Source organism: Panthera onca, chromosome E1, assembly GCF_046562875.1.
Source record: "Panthera onca isolate mPanOnc1 chromosome E1, mPanOnc1 haplotype 2, whole genome shotgun sequence".
In the NCBI taxonomy this organism is placed as follows: Eukaryota; Metazoa; Chordata; class Mammalia; order Carnivora; family Felidae; genus Panthera; species Panthera onca.
The window spans coordinates 21,295,921-21,313,997 of record NC_138352.1 but is presented as its reverse complement, the minus strand read 5'-3'; the positions used below and the strand labels follow the sequence as shown (position 1 = coordinate 21,313,997).

At 49.6% G+C, this 18,077-nt stretch overlaps 2 protein-coding genes across 5 annotated transcripts in view; one reads left to right on the top strand and one right to left on the bottom strand.

Moving 5' to 3' along the window:
- Positions 1-137: 137 nt before the first annotated feature.
- Positions 138-16,355, bottom strand: ADPRM (ADP-ribose/CDP-alcohol diphosphatase, manganese dependent). 3 transcript variants are annotated; one of them, XM_078437741.2, is made up of 5 exons: positions 16,193-16,268; positions 15,332-15,557; positions 7,292-7,909; positions 6,149-6,265; positions 138-3,024 (listed from the first exon to the last, which is right to left on the bottom strand). In XM_078437741.2, exons 3-5 carry the CDS (start codon positions 7,890-7,892, stop codon positions 2,714-2,716), a joined length of 1,029 nt encoding a protein of 342 aa, XP_078293867.1. In that variant the 5' UTR covers positions 7,893-7,909; positions 15,332-15,557; positions 16,193-16,268; the 3' UTR covers positions 138-2,713. The 3 variants fall into 3 exon arrangements, with proteins under 3 accessions (XP_078293867.1, XP_078293868.1, XP_060503253.2); XM_078437742.2 differs by having other exon boundaries at positions 15,355-15,557; XM_060647270.3 differs by lacking the exon at positions 15,332-15,557 and having other exon boundaries at positions 16,193-16,355.
- SCO1 (synthesis of cytochrome C oxidase 1) overlaps positions 16,354-18,077 on the top strand; it is a 15,263-nt gene continuing 13,539 nt past the window's right edge. For both annotated transcript variants that reach the window (XM_060647276.3, XM_060647275.3), the window contains exons 1-2: positions 16,354-16,638; positions 17,915-18,005. In XM_060647276.3, the coding sequence (XP_060503259.2) occupies positions 16,354-16,638; positions 17,915-18,005 (376 nt within the window). The remainder of the gene's footprint in view (positions 16,639-17,914; positions 18,006-18,077) is intronic.

Below are 18,077 nucleotides of genomic sequence, written 5' to 3'. Positions count from 1 at the left end.
ACAGAATCTGAGAGAGGCTCCAGGCTCTGAGCAGTCAGCACAGAGCCCGACGCGGGGCTCGCTCGAACTCACATACCGCGAGATCGTGACCTGAGCCGAAGTCAGACACTTAACCGACTGAGCCACCCAGGCGCCCCGAAGCGTGAATGCTTTTAAATTACTTAAATGGCTCACATCGTATTTCTGTTGGCTGGCAATTTTGGGGGGTCAGCATCAAGCTCTGGGGTCAAAATACCGTCTCATGACATTTAGGAAGTATTTCACTCAAAAGAATATTAGTACCAATCATGTATCAGGAGAGTGGAAATAAGTCTGTCCGTTTGTCTACTTTTATAGCCTTTAACACAATATTAAGGATTCTGTAAATACTTGTTAAAGGAGGCACGTATGTTTTGTGTTTGGTTTACACAGTGGTCACTGGACAAGCGAAATTCTCTTTTCAAGGTTTAGATGAGGGAAAAGGGAAAAAGAAAATCTTGTCAAGTGTAAGCAACCGACGTGAAATTTATTTCAAGGTCGATAAAACACACATAAAGGACTTCAGTCCAGTGCACGCTTAGTTCGCATGAGATTGATGGTTTTTACACCCCTTTCCGTGTCACTACCAAAGTTACACAGGAAGAAGTGGATTTGTTTGCAAAGCCTGTATAGGATCTGTCATCCAAGGAATGCCTGCTTCTGTGCTTAAAAGACCGTAACGTTCCAGCTTTTTAAAAAAGAAGTGACGTTCAAAATACACTTTCATCGTATCTGCGGCCCCCGTGTCACTGTGAATTCTGTGAATACACGCGGCTCCTTTGAGATCTCTGAGCACAGAAAACTTCTGGTAGGAGTGCTGCCTTCGGAAAGGCACTGAGATTGTTGTGAACTCTTTCTCCGCTGAATTTAAGCAAGCTTAACGTTTCTATTATCAGAGCCCCTGCCTTCCCGCCCATCTTTTCTCTTCCCCATCAGCCTCTCCTCCTGCGAGGACTGAGAGGCACCTGGAACCACACTTCCCCAGCTCAGAAACCCGACAAGCTCACTTCTAACTCTGGGCTCATCATTCAAGACTTCACAGCACGGCCCTCGCCGGTCCTCTGCCTTCGCGATTTCTTGCCATAACCCCAGGCACCTTTCGGGGAGTCTACACAGCATTACTTGCCACTCAACTCAGCGTGCCCTTTAACCTCTGCTGATGCTCTTCTGCCTAACACCCCATCAAGACCCTTTTCCTCCTTCTTCAAGTCCTCCCTAGTCCCGTGAAACAAAAGCGAACCACCCCTCCGCTCTGCATATCTAGGCCTCTCTTCACACATTTGTGTCCACGGATGGTAAAGTCGGTGAATGCAGGGAGCGCATTACAGTCACCCCTCTGGTGGGCCGAATAACGGCCCCCAAAGATCACCCGGTCCGACCCCCAGAGCCTGGGACTGTTACCTTGCATCACAAAGTAGACTGTGCGCACACGATTAAGTTAAGGGTCTTGGGGTGGGGAGACGATCCTGGATCGGCCAGGGGGTGCCTCCCCGTCATCCCAGCCATCCCGATGAGAGAGAGGGAGGCAGAGGGAGGCTTGAAGAGGCTGCACTGGTGGCTCTGAGAATGGAGGCTCTAGAAGCTGGGATACAGATTCTGCCGCAGAGACCCCCGAGGGGGCGCGGCCCTGACAACAACTTGAGCTTGGCCCAGGGAATGTGGTTTCAGACTTCCGACCTCCAGAAACATCAGATACGCGAAATCTAAGCCACCAACGTGGGGGTAATTTGCCACAGCAGCCACAGAACACGAACACACCCCTCGCCCCCGGAGCCCAGGTGCTCGGCAGGTGCACTCAGGCTGACTAGTATCGGTATCTTCTCACTTGATGTTTCTTTAGGCCCTGACTCAAACTTGCTCCCAGCTTCAACGGTCCCGTTCGCCATCTAGTAAATGTTTCCGCAAAGAAACCTTAGCGCGTGGGACAGCCGAGTCAACGTGCCCCATTCGTCTACACGGGGAGCGGAGAGTAAACTCAATCCCCCCTGCAGTCTCACACAGCACTAGCTGCTGCCCAGAGGGGCCACACCAGCAGGTGCACGGCTGTGCCGGCCCTTGATCCCGCTTTACTCAGAATCACGAGGGGACCGCGTGACTTCTCCGGAGGCCTTTCTCACGGCCTCGCGTGGAAGGGACCACACATTCACCCGTGAGACAACTTACTTTGTTTACAGGACAGGAATACAAGCCAATAAATGTACAAATATGTTGGGTATTCTGAGAAAAAAAAGTCCAAAGCTCATTCACACAGCAGGATACACAGAAAGAGTTTACCTGAGCTTATTTTATTATTACGAACGTTAAGTTACATGGTTAATACATGAATATATCCTCGTTGGTAAAAAAAAAGAAAAAAAAGAAAAAAAAAAAAAATTCCAGATCAGGCTAAATGAGGTCTGTCTTGAGGACTCGACCACCTCCCTCAGTCTCTGCCCTGGTTTATTCACGCCACCTGCATTCATTCTGTGTCCAGTTCTCAGCACCGGGTCTGTTATCCAAAAACGACAGGTCAGAGTATCTCGTGAGCTGACGCGCCCCGAGGCCACAGATCCGTTTCGTCGTGCAAAGAGAATACGAAGCAAGGAGACTGAGGGCTCTGGGGGGGGGGCGGGGGGGGGAGATGAACAAAAACACAAAGCTCAGCCGTGCTCTCTCTCTCTCCAAAGGCAAACGAGATGGAACGCAGTGAGCCAGACTAACACCGGAAGGCGTTCTCCCTCTTATAATTCATGATCCTGTCCGGAACCCTGCCCCTCCCTTTCAACATCATCTTGTCAGGGTAGACATAAACGGTGCCAAAAGCCTGGCTGTCCGGCGCCGTCTCTATGACCCCTTCTAGGTTGACGTGGTGCACACCGAAAGGATCCTCGGAGTAGCCACCATCGTGAGTGTGACCGGCGAAGAAACACACGACACACCTGTGGGACCAAATGACGGCCAGCGCGTCTCTGTAATTCCAGGCCAGGCACACACTGTCAGAGGCCTCTGGGTAAATGGGAAGATGGCCTGTTAGTTAAAGAGAAGAAGAGTTATGAGCCGAGTAGGAAATGTCTCTTTCATCAAAAGAAATGGCTAAAAGCTAGTACTCACGGGGAAGGAAAAAAAAAAAAAAAAAAAAAAAAAAGCACGTTGCTACTTCTTCCAGATGGACTAAGGCCAGAGAAAATCCACATACGCGAAGAACTGGCTAATCTACAGCCACATCTGTGCAGCGTAGACACAGGGAGGCAGTCTGCATACACGGGGAGAGGCCAGAACCCCTGGCTCCCTACGCCCAGAGCGTCTGAAGACGCACAGACATGGAGAAACCCTGAGGGCGTCCGCAGAAGTCAGGCGGATGCCGTGCGGGAATCCGTCTTGCCATTTCCTCAGACACGAGCGGCAGAGACACAGAAAGAGGTACTCCTAAATGTAACAACAGTTCAGGGATGGGTCAACGGGTCATAGGTCACTTACACAGACACTCAGTGCGTTAAAATGGATGCACGCCACTGTAAACACCTCCACGAGATCAAGGCAGTCGGAGCCATTTAACGGAGGCGAAAAGTGAGGTAAAGCAGGGACTATTTATCCTAGGTCCCACAGGAGGTGCATGGAGGGAGAGCCAGGAGAGTCTCGAATTCCTGAACACACGTGAGGCCACCCCGTCTGTCGGTCTGCAGCGTGGGCACAACAGCTCACTTGGCTTTGCTTCTTCCCGTTACGTCACTTTCCTTTTCTGTTCCTTAAACTGTTATTTTTATTCTGACATTTATTCTGAATTTTTGTTCTGTTTTGTTTCTATTTAGTTTGTACTATGGAGGATTAATAGCTCCCTAAAGTCAGAGCCAAAGGCGTCCAAAGAATTTACGAGTGTGCCCACGCACGACACACGCCCACTCCTGAGGCCATGCTAAGGGCTCAGGGTCCAGAGAGGCCGGGTGACTTTCCAGATCGAGAGACCTGGAAACACGTGACCCAGGGACCGTCTCCCCATCCCGGAGGCCCCAGGCTGCCAGAACCTCACCAGTCCTCCTCTTCTTCCTCCCTGCTCCACGGACGTTTCCACGAATTCTCACTCCCCGCTTCTTCCTGGGAGCGCCTGAACACTCGGTCCCTGGGTCCCTTCTCCACTCGCGCCTGATGCCTTGGCGATCCAGGAATCCACAGTTGCGACCGTCACGGGCACCTTCCAAGTCCCTCGTGGTTACATCCCGCCCGGACTCCCCACCGCGAATGTCAGACTCAAACAGCCAAACTGCTTCCTCAGCATCTCCAGTGAGTCTAGCGGCCTCTGAAACTTCACGCTTCCAAACCCCAACTGCTGAATCCTCCACCCAGAACCCCGTCCTGCTGCGGTGTCCCCACCAGATCTCGGCCACCAGCCGCGCCAGCCTTCCAAGACGCAGGCCAAATGGCCTGTGGGTACCCAAAATCAAAGCGAAGGAGCACAGAAAAACGAAAGCCAAGGGCTATCAGCCATTTTAAACTTTGCCACAGAGAACCTGAGCACTCAGTTGTTAAAGGTTCGTTCATCCGGTTTCTCAGCTTACGGCAACAGGCAGAAACCTGAGAGACGCTAACGGAGACAGGTGCCCTGAAGTAAAAAGACAAGGGGGGAAGGAGGCTGGGGTGGGCTCTAGTCCCTGCCAAAACCACACGCTACCGAAAGAACCACGTTGCTTCATTTCTCTGTTTCCTGATCTTTGACACTGGCAGGTTTGCCGGCACGACCCGTAGGTCCCTTTCCGCGCCAGTGTCCTTGGAAGTGACAGGGCCGGCCTGGCAGCGGGAAGCTGAACAGAGACAAGTCAACAATGAGACCAGCTACGGAGGAGTCAGGGAGTGTCGCGTCGCACCAATGACCCCGGGGCACTTGTGTCCTCCCAGCCTGGAAGGACACTTGATCTAACGGTAGCCCCAACAGCCCTGCTCCGTCTACGTGTTTTCCCACGGTGCAGGATCACCAAGTAAAAACCACACTTAGAGACATACGCGTTTCTATCGCCAGCTGTCAGACTAGCCCGTCGTTTTCGAGGGGTTTTCGTGGCCATGATTCCATGTGATGCAACACTCAGAGAATCGGTCTGAAGGTTCCACGTTTACCCAGTCACACAGCTCACGCAAACACCCGTGCACGGAACGGCGTCCCGTCCCTGCGGCCCCGAGCACGGTCTTCTCAGCCACTGCGCCGCATCAATTCTACAGCGAGGATCGAAACTCAGACCCCAGACCAAGGACACCAGCCATACGCCAAGTCCAAATTCAGTTCTGTGTGTGTGCGCACACCTGCACCTCAGGTTCCTACAACCTACGACGACAGCAGTTCTGTAGAAGATGACTCTAAGCAGAAGCCTCGTAAATCTTATCTCCTTGCAGTGACGCGGCAGACGCAGCTCCAGATGTGAAGTACTGACCGCCACGTGCGTCTGTCACACCTGACACCCCAACGCTCGACAGCCGATGCCTCCATCCAGCGGCCACGGTGCCTGACCGGCTGAGGTCTGGGGGGGGCGGGGGGTCCTGGACCGAATTTCGCACTCAGATGTTACAGTTGACGGTCAACAAAGGTTTGAACTGTACGGGTCCACTTATACACAGATTTTTACAGGACTGCGAACGTGCCTTCTCTTCCTTATGACTCCCTTAATGACATTTTCTTTCCGCTAGCTCACTTATTGTAAGAATACAGTGCAGGATGCACGTAACAGACAAAATATGTGTCAGCCAACGGTTTACGTTACCCGTAAGGCTCCCAGACAACAGGAGGCCACGTGTAGTTTAAGCTTCTAGGGAGTCACAAGTTACACGTGGATTTTCGACTGTGCAGGGGGCGGCACCCCATCCCCTACGTCGTTCAAGAGTCAACTGTGCTACGTAAACTGATCCCCCGTGCTGAAATTCTACTTTGAAACCTAAAAGGCCGACTCCCAGGCACTAACATGTGGCAACATGTTTTTGTTATTTTACAGTTCTTTCCTGGCTCGGCTGTAAACGTCAATCTTATACTCAGGTTCTCGGGGGGCGAAAAAAATGGAAGCATTCATTTCACAGCAAGAGGACATCACAACCGAAATACTACCAGTGCACTTTCGACCTAACTCTCCCCTCCTCCACGACGCTGGTGCAATCGAGGAACTGAAATACTTACTCACAATCACCACCTTTTCCTGGTTTGTGTCCGAGAAGGTGAGGACTTCATTCAACCAGTTCAGCTGCTCTTGGCTGAATCCTCCATTGAACTGGACAAACTGGGGCTCAGACAGTCCTGAAATGAATGAGGTACGTTAGACCCATCAACGGCCAGTTTCCCCCTCATTTGGGCACTCGAACTCGGCTAACGTGGGGACACTTGCACCTTTCCTGAGGAATGTTGGGCAGCGGCTGACTTAAAACGGGGAGCCACGAGGGGCGCCTGGGTGGCTCAGTCGGTTGGGTGGCCGACTTTGGCTCGGGTCATGATCTCCGGTCCGTGAGTTCGAGCCCCGCGTCGGGCTCTGTGCTGACAGTTCAGAGCCTGGAGCCTATTTCAGATTCTGTGTCTCCCTCTCTCTGACCCTCCCTGTTCATGCTCTGTCTCTCTCTGTCTCAAAAATAAATAAACGTTAAAAAAAAAATTTTTTTAAAAAAAACGGGGAGCCACGAGGCACAGGGCAAAGTACGGATGAGGCGCGCTGCACATGCTCCTCTGCTTCCCTCACTGGCCTCTTCCTGTGTCCTGATGCCCAAGGCTCCCTCTGCCGGGCACCTTCCCATCTGTCCCCCGCTCCGTCCCCAACACTCTGCCCACCCCGTGCTTCCCAAGGACGACTCCTTCCAACCGTCCAGGTTTCCGCTTCCATGTTTTTCTCTCTGGAGAGGCCATCTCTGACCACTGAAGCTAAAACAGTACGCGATCCTTTTCTTTAACACCCTATGTGATTTTCTCGGTAGGATCTATCACCATGGAAGTAATTTCATTTGTTTCATTTATTCCCGGTCCCGCCCACCGTGTCTCTCGTTTCCTCCACTCAATCCACTAAAAAGAAAGGGGATGCTGTCAGCATGGCTTATGGCTCTGACTAGCTAGCCCTAGAAAAAGGGCCTGGCCCAGAAGAGACATTCAGACATCCGTGAAACGCATCTTCAACTGACTGCAACCAATGCACGTGCCATGGGGCTTGTGAGAAATCCTGACCCCGAACGACGGCGACGGTATACTTTTACCTTAACCGTCCATCTTCCTGCTGAATAAAAGGTGGCTGAAGAATTTAAAGACAATGTATTAGATTCTCAGCTCAAAGGAATAATTCACCTTGAGGACTATTCAATTCCGAGTTTGGATTGTGACCCTTCAGTATCTTCAGACACTGCTGGTATTTTGCAGAGGACTGATCCACGCCTAAGACGCTCAAGTCGTAAGCATCCAGTAAAATGAACCGGAATTGAGGGAACGGTACAAAATGATAAGCATAGTAGTTCTCTGAAGGCACGGTCTCGGGATGGTGCACAATCTGGTCTTCCAGAAACTTTGTGTTAAGTTTAGAATTTGTTAAGTAGTTTCTGCTGAAGTTATAGAACTCGTGGTTCCCCCATGTATGATGAACGGGAACTTTAAGCATCTGGAATGTGTTCATAACAAGTTCCAGCGACTTTTCAGAGGCTTTATACTGCGCGTTATATCCGTCAATGATGTCTCCAAGCTGAAGTACACAGCGGGGCGGGCTGCCTTCTGTATTCCAGTGCTCGATAGCACCTTGTAAGTGGAGCAGACTGTGTCTGTAGTAACGCCGTCTGTTTCCTTGGAAATTATAGCCATCTTCTAAGTCAGCATACTGAATATCTGCTATAACTCCAAAAGAGAAGAGAAATTCTGAAGTCTCACTCAGAGGTCCAGGACCGGGCTTATCATCCATAACCTCCACACGGCTTTCTAAAACAAACAAATAAAACAAAATAAAGTAAAAAAGATATCCGCGTTATAAACATCTTAGTCTTCTGAATGGGCTGAAGAGAATGGTGAAGTGAACGTTAAGAGTTAACCTGCCGGGCAGCATGGCAGAGAGAAAAGTGCAGGGGTCTTAGAGTCAAACGGTCTTGGGTCCAAACTAACCGTCTTTGACACGGTTCCTTTCCCTCATCGTAAAATACATGATCATCTCTATTCTTCACTAAGAGTAACAGTTAACAGAAGGGTATTATCCTATCATGAACAGGCATTCTAATTCCAGGCAAGTCAGATTCACATCCGACAGAATGTGTCATTTTACACACAGACACACGCACAGTACTTTCTTCCACAAAAACCAAAATAATTCTATCAAAATGCCAGAACTCGGGGCGCCCGGGTGGCTCAGTCGGTTAAGCGTCCGACTTCAGCTCAGGTCACGATCTCACGGTCCGTGAGTTCGAGCCCCGCGTCGGGCTCTGGGCTGACGGCTCAGAGCCTGGAGCCTGTTTCCGATTCTGTGTCTCCCTCTCTCTCTGCCCCTCCCCCGTTCATGCTCTGTCTCTCTCTGTCTCAAAAACAAATAAACGTTAAAAAAAAAAAAAAAAAAAAAAAACCAAAATGCCAGAACTCTTTTTTTCAGAAAGTTGTATATTACACTCATTCATTGCACTCGATATGTTAGATTCCCCCTCTAGGTTATTTTTGTGTCAGGCTGAATCTTTTCTTTGGTGGCCACACCACTTGAAATAACTTTCTCGTATTTTACACCTGGAATAACAGGGAGAGGAAATAAAGGTATGAGAGGAATCATTTTAAACAAACAAAATCCAGCACAAAAACTGTAATATTGATGTGACTATCTCCATTTCTGAGAAAACGCTCCTGGTTCTTCAATAGTTGGATTCTAATCTGAACCAGTTTTCAACCTGACGATTAAGTAGCCTGGCCCCACAACCAAAATGGGAACTACATAATCTTTTCTTCTTACATGTGATCTGTGCCCTCCCTCACTAGCCAACAAGGGGTTTAGACCTGAAAAGCTATGATTTTATTAGATTGTTTATAACCTAAATTTAGAATCATTTGTAACACCTTAAAAGAGCCAAGAACACTAAAAATTAAAATAAAAATCAGAGGCGCCTGGGGGACTCAGTCAGTTAAGCGTCCAAATTCAGCTCAGGTCATGTTTTCACAGTCCGTGAGCTCAAGCCCCACTCTGTGCTCTGGAGCCTGGCGCCTGCCTGCTTTGGATTCTGTGTCTCCTCTCTCTCTGCCCCTCCCCCGCTCACACTCTGTGTGTGTGTGTGTGTGTGTGTGTGTGTGTGTGTGTGTGTCTCAAAAGTAAACATTAATTTTTTTTTTTTTTTGTAAATCAAAGGCTATGGTCCTAAGTCTATTCTTATTCTTATTGACTATTCTCATTCTAAGTCTGCAGTAATAAACTGCGCTGTGATATCTAAGTTTATTAAGGCCTAGTTGTTTCTAAAACAACAAATCCATTTGGAATTTCTAAAATTACTTTCAGACTCCTGGTCCCACTATGGCTACTGGGTCCTTTGAACCATCTACAATAGGTGAAGTCTTAGTCGACAGATCGCTGCTGTCAGATGTGAAGGGGACCCTCCGCAGTCGGCAAAAGGGCGGGACTTCAATGTGGCTTGCGGACGAAGGGCCTTTATTCCGGAACTGGTGCTCATGAAGGACACGATTCTACCTGACCCACCCAATGGGAGCTTCCGCTACTTTCTTCCTTATTCTGGTTGGTGCAACTCTAGCCCTAACACAGGCAAAGCAGCACTAGAAAGATGGCAATCCTGAAAACTGGCTTGGTGTCCTTACACTTTTTTTTTCTTCTCACATGCTCATTGCTTCCTGCAGTCCTCATCTGAAAATCCCAGTAGATAGCAAGGCAGTCAGTATGTGTGGGGGGTGAGTCAGATCATCTCATTTGAAAGGTGAAGAACTCAGATACAAAAAATCTACAACTCCTCCAAATCTGATGACAATCTGTAGTCATACTAGGTTTCAAATATTTGTGACTCCAAGTACGGATTAACGGAAGAATCCAACCAGAAGGTAAGTGAGTAAAGGTATCCCTGGAGCGTTATTACCAAAGCTTCAGAGAAAACGATTTCTGGGAATGCTGTTCTCCGTTGCCAGAAAAGCCTCTTTGTTTTTGTGTTTACGCTCAGAAGTTTTCAGGTGATGACTGGTATGGTGGATCTCCTAGAGGGAGCTTTTAGTCCCAATTAATTTGATCTTCTCCAGAGACAGCTATCATTTTTGCCTGCCTACCCAGTATTCATTTCCTGTTCTTGTGGTTAACAGCACGCCCGTCTCTTTAGACATCTACACAAATCCTCACTCTCAGCACACGTGGTGTGGCCTTCCCTTGCTGGCTGTGGAAGCGTCCCTCTGGTAGGTCAGGGGCAAGCACGTGACCCAGGCCGAGTTAGCCAGCACCAGCTGCGTGCGGGACTGTTGCTGGAGTTACCAGCCCAACTACCAGAACTATGGTGCGAAGCTGACGGCGAAGACTGGAGCTGCTGGGGAAGGCGACCTGAGAAGAAACCCAACCCAGATGGGAGCAGACCGGAATGATGGAAAGAAGTCAAGTTCCTGGAAACATTAGTTGAATGCCTGGACCCACCTGTCCCTGCTTGATCGTTTCGTTCTATCAGCCATTAAATTCTCCTCTCAGTAAAGCCAAACGGAACTGGCTCTAAGGTCCCATCAGATACACCTTCCACTGGAATACAGTTTAGAGAGACTCAAGGGCAAACTAAGATTTGCCAACCTCTTAATGAAAATTAAGCAGTGTGCAGAGAAGCAGCAGGGGCCACACACTTGGAAACAGTAGCATGTTCTGAGGTAGAAAGGAGACGTGTAATGTCAAAGACGTAGAGCTTTTAAAAACAAGGCTGGGGCGCCTGGGTGGCTCAGTCGGCTAAGCATCCGACTCTTGATCCCAGCTCAGGTCTTGATCTCAGGGCCATGAGTTCGAGCCCCGCACTGGGCTCTGCGCTGGGCGTGAAGTCTGCTTAAAAAAAAAGAAAAGAGGGGCGCCTGGGTGGCTTAGTCGGTTAAGCGGCCGACTTCAGCTCAGGTCATGATCTCGCGGTCCGTGAGTTCGAGCCCCGCGTCGGGCTCTGGGCTGATGGCTCAGAGACTGGAGCCTGCTTCCGATTCTGTGTCTCCCTCTCTCTCTGCCCCTCCCCCATTCATGCTCTGTCTCTCTCTGTCTCAAAAATAAATAAAACGTTAAAAAAAATTTAAAAGAAAAAAGAAAAGAAAACAAGGCTAAAGACAGGGAAATACCATTTTATGAAATAAAGAAATTATTTTGAAAAACAGAAATGAAAATTGCTACTGCAATCTGTTAGGAGAAAGGCATGAAGCAGGGGGTAGGGGCCAGGCCACATGCAGGGAAGGAATATTAGGGTCAGAGGTGAGTAAGGCGGGTCAAAAAGAAGAACCCCGAGTGGGCAGGGACTGACCCAAGAAACTAATTCAACGTCTTTTACAGTCTGGCCCTACAAGATGCCTGGAGCTCAGAAAGACTGCTCCTGGTGGACAGAGAGATAAAAAGCTCACACGCCTCCGGTAGGGAAACTAGGAATTACTAAACACACCAAAGGCATGAAAGTGTTTCAGAGTGGCCTCCATGGCCTCCGTCCTCCGCCAGATACACACAGAAGTGGGTGAGTACAGGGTAACCGCTGAAGTGAGTAATGGGCACGGGAGGTTTACTCTCTCTACTTTTCTGCGTGTTTCTAAATGTCTGTAAGGTTTTTTGAGAGGATTTGTAGAGAAGATCAAGTCTAGACGGATTAGAAGACCTAAGGAAATAATGTGCTCTTGAAAAGAAAGGAAAATCCCAAGTTTCAAGTGGGACTTTGTTCTCAAAGTCTGGACTGCACACCACTATATGTGACATTACCGACGTTTTAGTTACCGGGCAGCAGGATGGCTGCTGAAGGGTCTGGAACTGAAGACCTGGAAGTGAACTGTAGGCCCAGTTTTTCCCGGAGCGAGATAACCCTCATCAGCACTTGTGAGATTCAACTCACTTATAATGCACGGCAATCCACCTTGTAAATCACAAAGTACTGCACGCTATTTTTTAATTATCTATCAGGAAATACATCTGCCTAGTGAACCTCAAAATAACCAAACTACTGCAGCTTTTTATAGATCAGAATACGGTAGAAAACTCTACCAGGTTTTCAAAAACTTTATTAGTAAATTCCTACAAAAACTCCTTCCAATAGTCATGGTGCATGATACACAGGCAGCATTTTGTGAAAACCTCCTTAGGCATGAATGATTTTTAAGAACAGGAAGAAACGGGCACCTGGTGGCTCAGTCAGTTAAGCATCTGACTTTGGCTCAGGTCATGATCTCACAGTCCATGGGTTCAAGCCCCGCGCCAGGCCCTGTGCTGACAGCTCGGAGCCTGGAGCCTGTGCAGATTCTGTGTCTCCCTCTCTCTCTGCCCCTTCCCCACTCGTGCTCTGTCTCTCAAAACTGAATAAACGTTAAAAATTAAAAAAAAAAAAAAAAAAAGAAAGAAAGAAAAAGAGAGAGGAAGACGCCAATGTGAAAGGGCTACATACCATAGGACTCCAAAGATATGACATTCTGGGAAAGCAGGACCATGGAGACAGTAACGAGATCAGTGGTTGCCAGGGGTCAAAGGGGAAAGAGGGATGAACAGGTGGAGCACAGAAGATTTTAGGGCAGTGAAGCTATTCTGTATGCTACCATATCAGAGAATACCTGTCATTATTTATTTGTCAAAATCCAGGGAATATACAACACCAAGACTGAATCCTAATGCAAACTATAAACACTAATTATGATGTGTCAAGGTAGGCTCATCATTTGTAGAACTCTAGGGACACCTGGGTGGCTCAGTTCGTTAAGCATCCGACTTGGGCTCAGGTCATGATCTCACAGTTCTTGAGTTCAAGCCCCGCGTCGGGCTCTGTGCTGACAGCTCAGAGCCTAGAGCCTGCTTTGGATTCTGTGTCTCCCTCTCTCTCTCTGCCCCTCCTCCGCTTGTGCATGCACACGCTCTCTCTCTCTCTCTCTCTCTCTCTCAAAAATAAATAAGCATTAAAAAATTTTTAAAAATCAGGAAGAAATATCTCAGAGATGCTTATTTTCTGGAAACTTGCTACAAGATGATACGAATAAAACTTCAGTAATAAGACCGGCAGAAGGGTGAAGCTCCAGGTCGAAGTTCCCTCAAGCATCTATGATGAACTTGCGCATGAAGACGGCCCTACGCTATTGTCAAAGGAAACCAAAGCAGTGGGCAAAGAAGTCCAAGTATTAATAAGGAGAGACTGGCAAGGGGAACCACTGTGATAGAGACACTCAGAGGCTAAGCCAGAAGCATCTTAGGGAAGAAGGCAGGTGGAGTCAGCAAAGTTTTTATATGCAGAGCCCATGGGATGGGTGGCTGTGGAAAGAAAAGGCGGGGGGGGGGGGGGGGGGGGGCGGGGGCGAGGGTGAGCAGTCTGAGCATTTAATTGTGCTAAATATTACAGTAACAGAAAAGCTGAGGCTGGAAAGGTTTGTGGCTAGGCACATGGGGCAGGAATCTGGACCTGAGATGAAGTGAACAAGTTACAGTGCTGGGAGCTATGGGGGATGAGCTTAGGAACCCCCCCCCCACCCCCGGGCTTACGCCAATGGGTTAACAATGCTTAAAGAAATACAAAGCCATTAAAACACTCAAACCTGAGTTTGGGTAAACCAAATTGGCACCCCGAGGATAAGGAGGCACAAAGGTGCCAGGACTAGGGAGGTGCAAAGGCACCCCAAAATAGAGAGGGGGTGCAGAGCCCCCAGAATAGAGAGGGAGGGGCAAAGTCCTGAAATAGAAACGGTGCAAAGGTGCCCAGTACACCGGTATATGAAATAAACAAGATTAGATATCAAGGTGGAAGCACCCCAGTTCAGTCCTATGGCAGAAGCTGCTTTCACAGGGGGATAGGGCCAGGTTAGGTAAATTGGACAATGGACCCCATGCTGCAGGCAAAGCAGCCTGGAGCATAGACGGTTAACAAAAGAAAAGGTGCCTTGTCAACCCTGAGGTTATTCCTCCTACCTGTCTCATCCCCTAGGCTAGCTAAGATAAACAGAGGTCCTGCCTCCTGTCTGTTGTAAACAACCTTCCTCCCGACTTCCCAGCGCCTGGATTTTGTTTTGTATTAACCCAAACCCCCAACCCCAAATATCCTTAAGACCCCCTTTCCCTCACGTCCACAAGTTAACATTCACAGATTCATTGTCCCTTTGTGCACGTCCATCACCACATTTATAAGCCTTCTGATCCTAATAAAAATGGGGAAGACCTTTGTTCGGGGCTCTTATCTTTTCCCAGATATTAGCCATCTCTCACTTTAATCCTGTGTCCGCTCTTTTGCTGGCCAAAAGAGAACTTTAGACTTAGAGTCAATGACAGGGAGCCACACAAAGTCAGGCTAGTCCTGTCCTAGTCAAGACAGCCTAACGTTAGGTCAAGCACAAAATCTGATCAGCCTGGTGGCTACTGATAGAACAAACGTTAGATGATATTATCTAGGTCCCGTCTCCTTCAAAAACAGTATCTAACTGAAAGGGGAAAACTCATTTGCTGATCTCCATGGTTTAAAAGTCGTAATAAAAGCGACAGGTTTACACCAGAAAACTTCTTAGGGATCTTTTAACACTAGAGTTTCACGGGTCCATAAAATCAGGTTTAGAAGTGTGATGAGCAATTCATCCCACATGTATTTTTAAAACACCTACTTTGAGTCAAGAATGGTTTTACAAATGAGTATTTTATTTAATATTATAAATGTAATAAGAAATAGTTGTAGGGGCCCCTAGGTGGCTCAGTCGGTTGAGTGTCGACTTTGGCTCAGGTCATGATCTCACAGCTCGTGAGTTTGAGCCCCCGCCAAACCGCTACTGTCAGCACAGAGCCTGCTTCGGAGTCTCTGGCTCCCTCTCTCTCTCTGCCCCTCCCCTGCTCATGCTGTCTCTCTCAAAAATAAATAATAAAAATAAATAATTTTTTTTACTTAAAAAAAACAGTTGTAAAAAATGCTTTGGTAAACAAACTAAGAATAAAGCTATTGAAGGAATCACTTTGGCAAACACAATTTAACAGACCAGCTAAAAATAACACTGAATTTTAAGCTATATGATCGACATACTTAACATACAAAGGAGCAATTAAAAAAGATAAACAATAATTTTGTGTGCTCCTTGCCTGAGTTAGAAAGCTGTTACTGAATCTTTTTGGCAATTTGTGGGAAAACTCCTTGGGCAAACAAATACACAGAAATAAGACGATTAAAAAAAAAAAAAAAAGTTACCCAAGGGCAATCTCAGAACAGAAAATTTTACTTTGAAAATGATCTTAAGTGCACCATGTACTTGGAGCGGAACTTCCAGAAAATCCCAGTTCGACTCCAGAAGCAAGAAACTCAGGCATCACCGGGCTCCAACTTGACCGTCCTGGGCCAGTGGTGCGGGCTCGAGGACACAGCCTGCCCCAGTCCCCCAATCACTGGGACACGAGCTGCTTCTGCTCACTGGAAGCTCGCTGACAAAGGCCACGCGGGAGTGTGACCTGAAGTTAAGGAAGAGAATTGGGCATTTTCCAGTGTTTTGCCAATCCAGTGGGTGGGGAGGCGTCAAGAGTGCAGACGCGAAGAGATTAAGAAGGCGAAGAGGGTGTGAGGGTGTGTGTGTGTGCGCGCGCGCAAGCTGTACCTCCGCGAGCATGGGAGGCGCAGGGATGCTCCGTGCCGTGAACGCGGGCTGCCCCCCAAGGCAGGGGGTCCCAGGTGAGGGCCTCACCCGCCAGGCTGAACCCGGGAACCGAGGCGGGGAGGGGCGTCGGCGAGAGCACCCTGGGACGCCGGGGCCCAGCGGGCTGAGCCAGAGCCGTGGCTCCCAGAGAGGTGACATCGCGGCGAGGGGACGACTGCGGGCGCCCGGCACTCCTACCCCACCGCGGCCGCCCCAATTACCCCGACAGGTCCGCCTCCACACTGGGGGCGCAGCGCAGTCAGAGCCCAGCGGCTCCCCGCCGGCGTCCAGGAGGACCGGGGCTCTGCGGGCGGTGACTGCCGCCACGCCCCCGCCGCGCGGCCCGGACGCCGCCGCAGCCTCCCACCCCCGGTCGGTCGGCCGCCCGCCCGCGCCGCGAAGCCCCCGCCCAGCCCCGGCCGGACCCGCCTCCAACCGCAAGGAACCACCTACCGCGCGGCGGGTCCGCGGCCAAGTCCTCCCGGGCTACCGGCTCGGCAACCCCGCCACCAACGAGCGGAGCGGAAAGAGCGGCCCCCTGCGACTTCCGGAGGAAGTGGAGCCGGCGCCGGAAGTTGGGGGGCGGGCTAGAGGAGGCGCGGTCTCCTAGGTCCATGGCGGGCTTCTTACGGATACCGGGGTCCGCTATGCGGCTTCCGGGGAGCCGACTTTGGCGTCTCCTGCCCCACGGACTCGGGGTCTGGGCCCCGGCGGACGGGACCGCCGGAGCCTGGATGAGGCAGCTCTGCGCGCTGCGAGAGGAGGCGCGACGGACCTCGGAGCTCGCACGCAGCTGCCGGGGAGACCGGCCCCTCTGCACGGCGACGCCACCTCCACCGGGGTCGTCGGGTCCCGAGCCGAAGGGCCGCAGAGACCCCACGCGGCCCTCCAAGCCCGGGGTGAGTGCACAGCCGGAGCCCTCCCTCTGTCCGTCGCGTCTCCACGCCGGCCCGCGACCTCCCCATCCCACTTGGTCGCAATCTCGGAAACCACTCGGCCGGGCCTGGAAGGGTCCTCGGCTCAGCCTTACGGGGTCACAGACTCTCATCCCGCGACCCCCTCGGTTTGCGGGAGGTCCCAGCGCGGAAGAGAGAACCGACGCCTCCCCGCGGTTGGATTCTCGGGTTTGGATTGTAGTGCGCTCTTGTGCCCCCTGCCCCCAAAATGAGTTCGGGGTGTTCTTGAAGGTCTCAACCTTGAACTGACCAGGAGTGAGGAATCCAAGCATGTTAATTCCTGTCACTTGAACGCCGCTTTAGATGTTCGATGTGTACGTTGAAATTGAGCAAAATGTGGGTCGTAGTTGCGTGCTGGGTATGCCCTCTTTGATTTCGCTCAGGTTCTAGTTCTGATCTGGAAAAACCTGAGAGCCGCTCCCCACTAGTGATGGTTAAGAGAAGTGGGTTTTAGAAGCTGGGGGGAGAAGGGTAATGAATTAGACCAAGGTAGTGGACATCTTACTTACCTTGGGACCTGAAAAAGAGTACAAAGAATTAACTTGATGCAATTTGCAAGAAGCTCCATTTTTAGATCTCTTCTACTTTGACTTTGTTACTTCTGGAAGCCAGAGTTAGAGTGACCTCCCAAATTGTTATTTGGTTTATTTATATTTTCCATATCAGCACAAACACATAATTAACTGGATTTGAAATCAGCCACTATGGTCAAGGTCACACGTGTTAACAGTCCTGGTACTTGAGCTTCAGGTCCTCTTTCACATGAAAGGAAATGGACTTAGGGAATTTCTTCTTGAAAAGGAATGCCTCTGTAATTGTGTTGGGAGCCCGGATGGAATTGCATCCACAGATACTGTCAAGTATTTTTTTTGAGAGACAGAGCTTGCATGGGGGAGGAGCAGAGAGAGAGAGAGAGGGAGACACAGAATCCGAAGCAGACTCCAGGCCCCGAGCTGTCAGCACAGAGCCCAATGCGGGGCTGGCTCGAACTCACAAACGGTGAGATCATGACCTGAGCCAAAGTCAGACACTTAACTGACTGAGCCACCCAGGCGCCCCAGTATTTTCTCATCCCAGAGCAACACGAAACATTCTACATGTTGAAGAAGATCAAGATGTGTGTTTATGTATGTTAAAAACTACCATAGTAATAAATGTAGGACGATTGCATGTTTGCATCTGACTAGTATTTTTGTTTGTAAAATCTCTGCCCCAGTAGCCTGTTTCCTGGAAGTCTTTAGCATTCACATTTGCTATTGGTGGAGCCTTATTGGCTGGAATGAAGTACTTCAAGAAAGAAAAGACAGAGAGTAAGTAGATATCCTCTGCTCAGCTCTGAATAAAACCTTTCTTTTTTTTATTTTTAGCATCTTTTATTTTGT

What these genes read in the sequence shown, in the direction of transcription:
- ADPRM (XM_060647270.3), bottom strand. Translation starts at nt 16,355, where the DNA reads ATGGACCTAGGAGACCGCGCCTCCTCTAGCCCGCCCCCCAACTTCCGG. An exon ending in GGCCGCGGACCCGCCGCGCG is followed by an intron (nt 7,910 to 16,192) that starts GTAGGTGGTTCC and finishes TGTTTGTTTTAG; the next exon opens with AAAGCCGTGTGGAGGTTATG. An exon ending in GGAATTGAATAGTCCTCAAG is followed by an intron (nt 6,266 to 7,291) that starts GTGAATTATTCC and finishes CATTCATTTCAG; the next exon opens with GACTGTCTGAGCCCCAGTTT.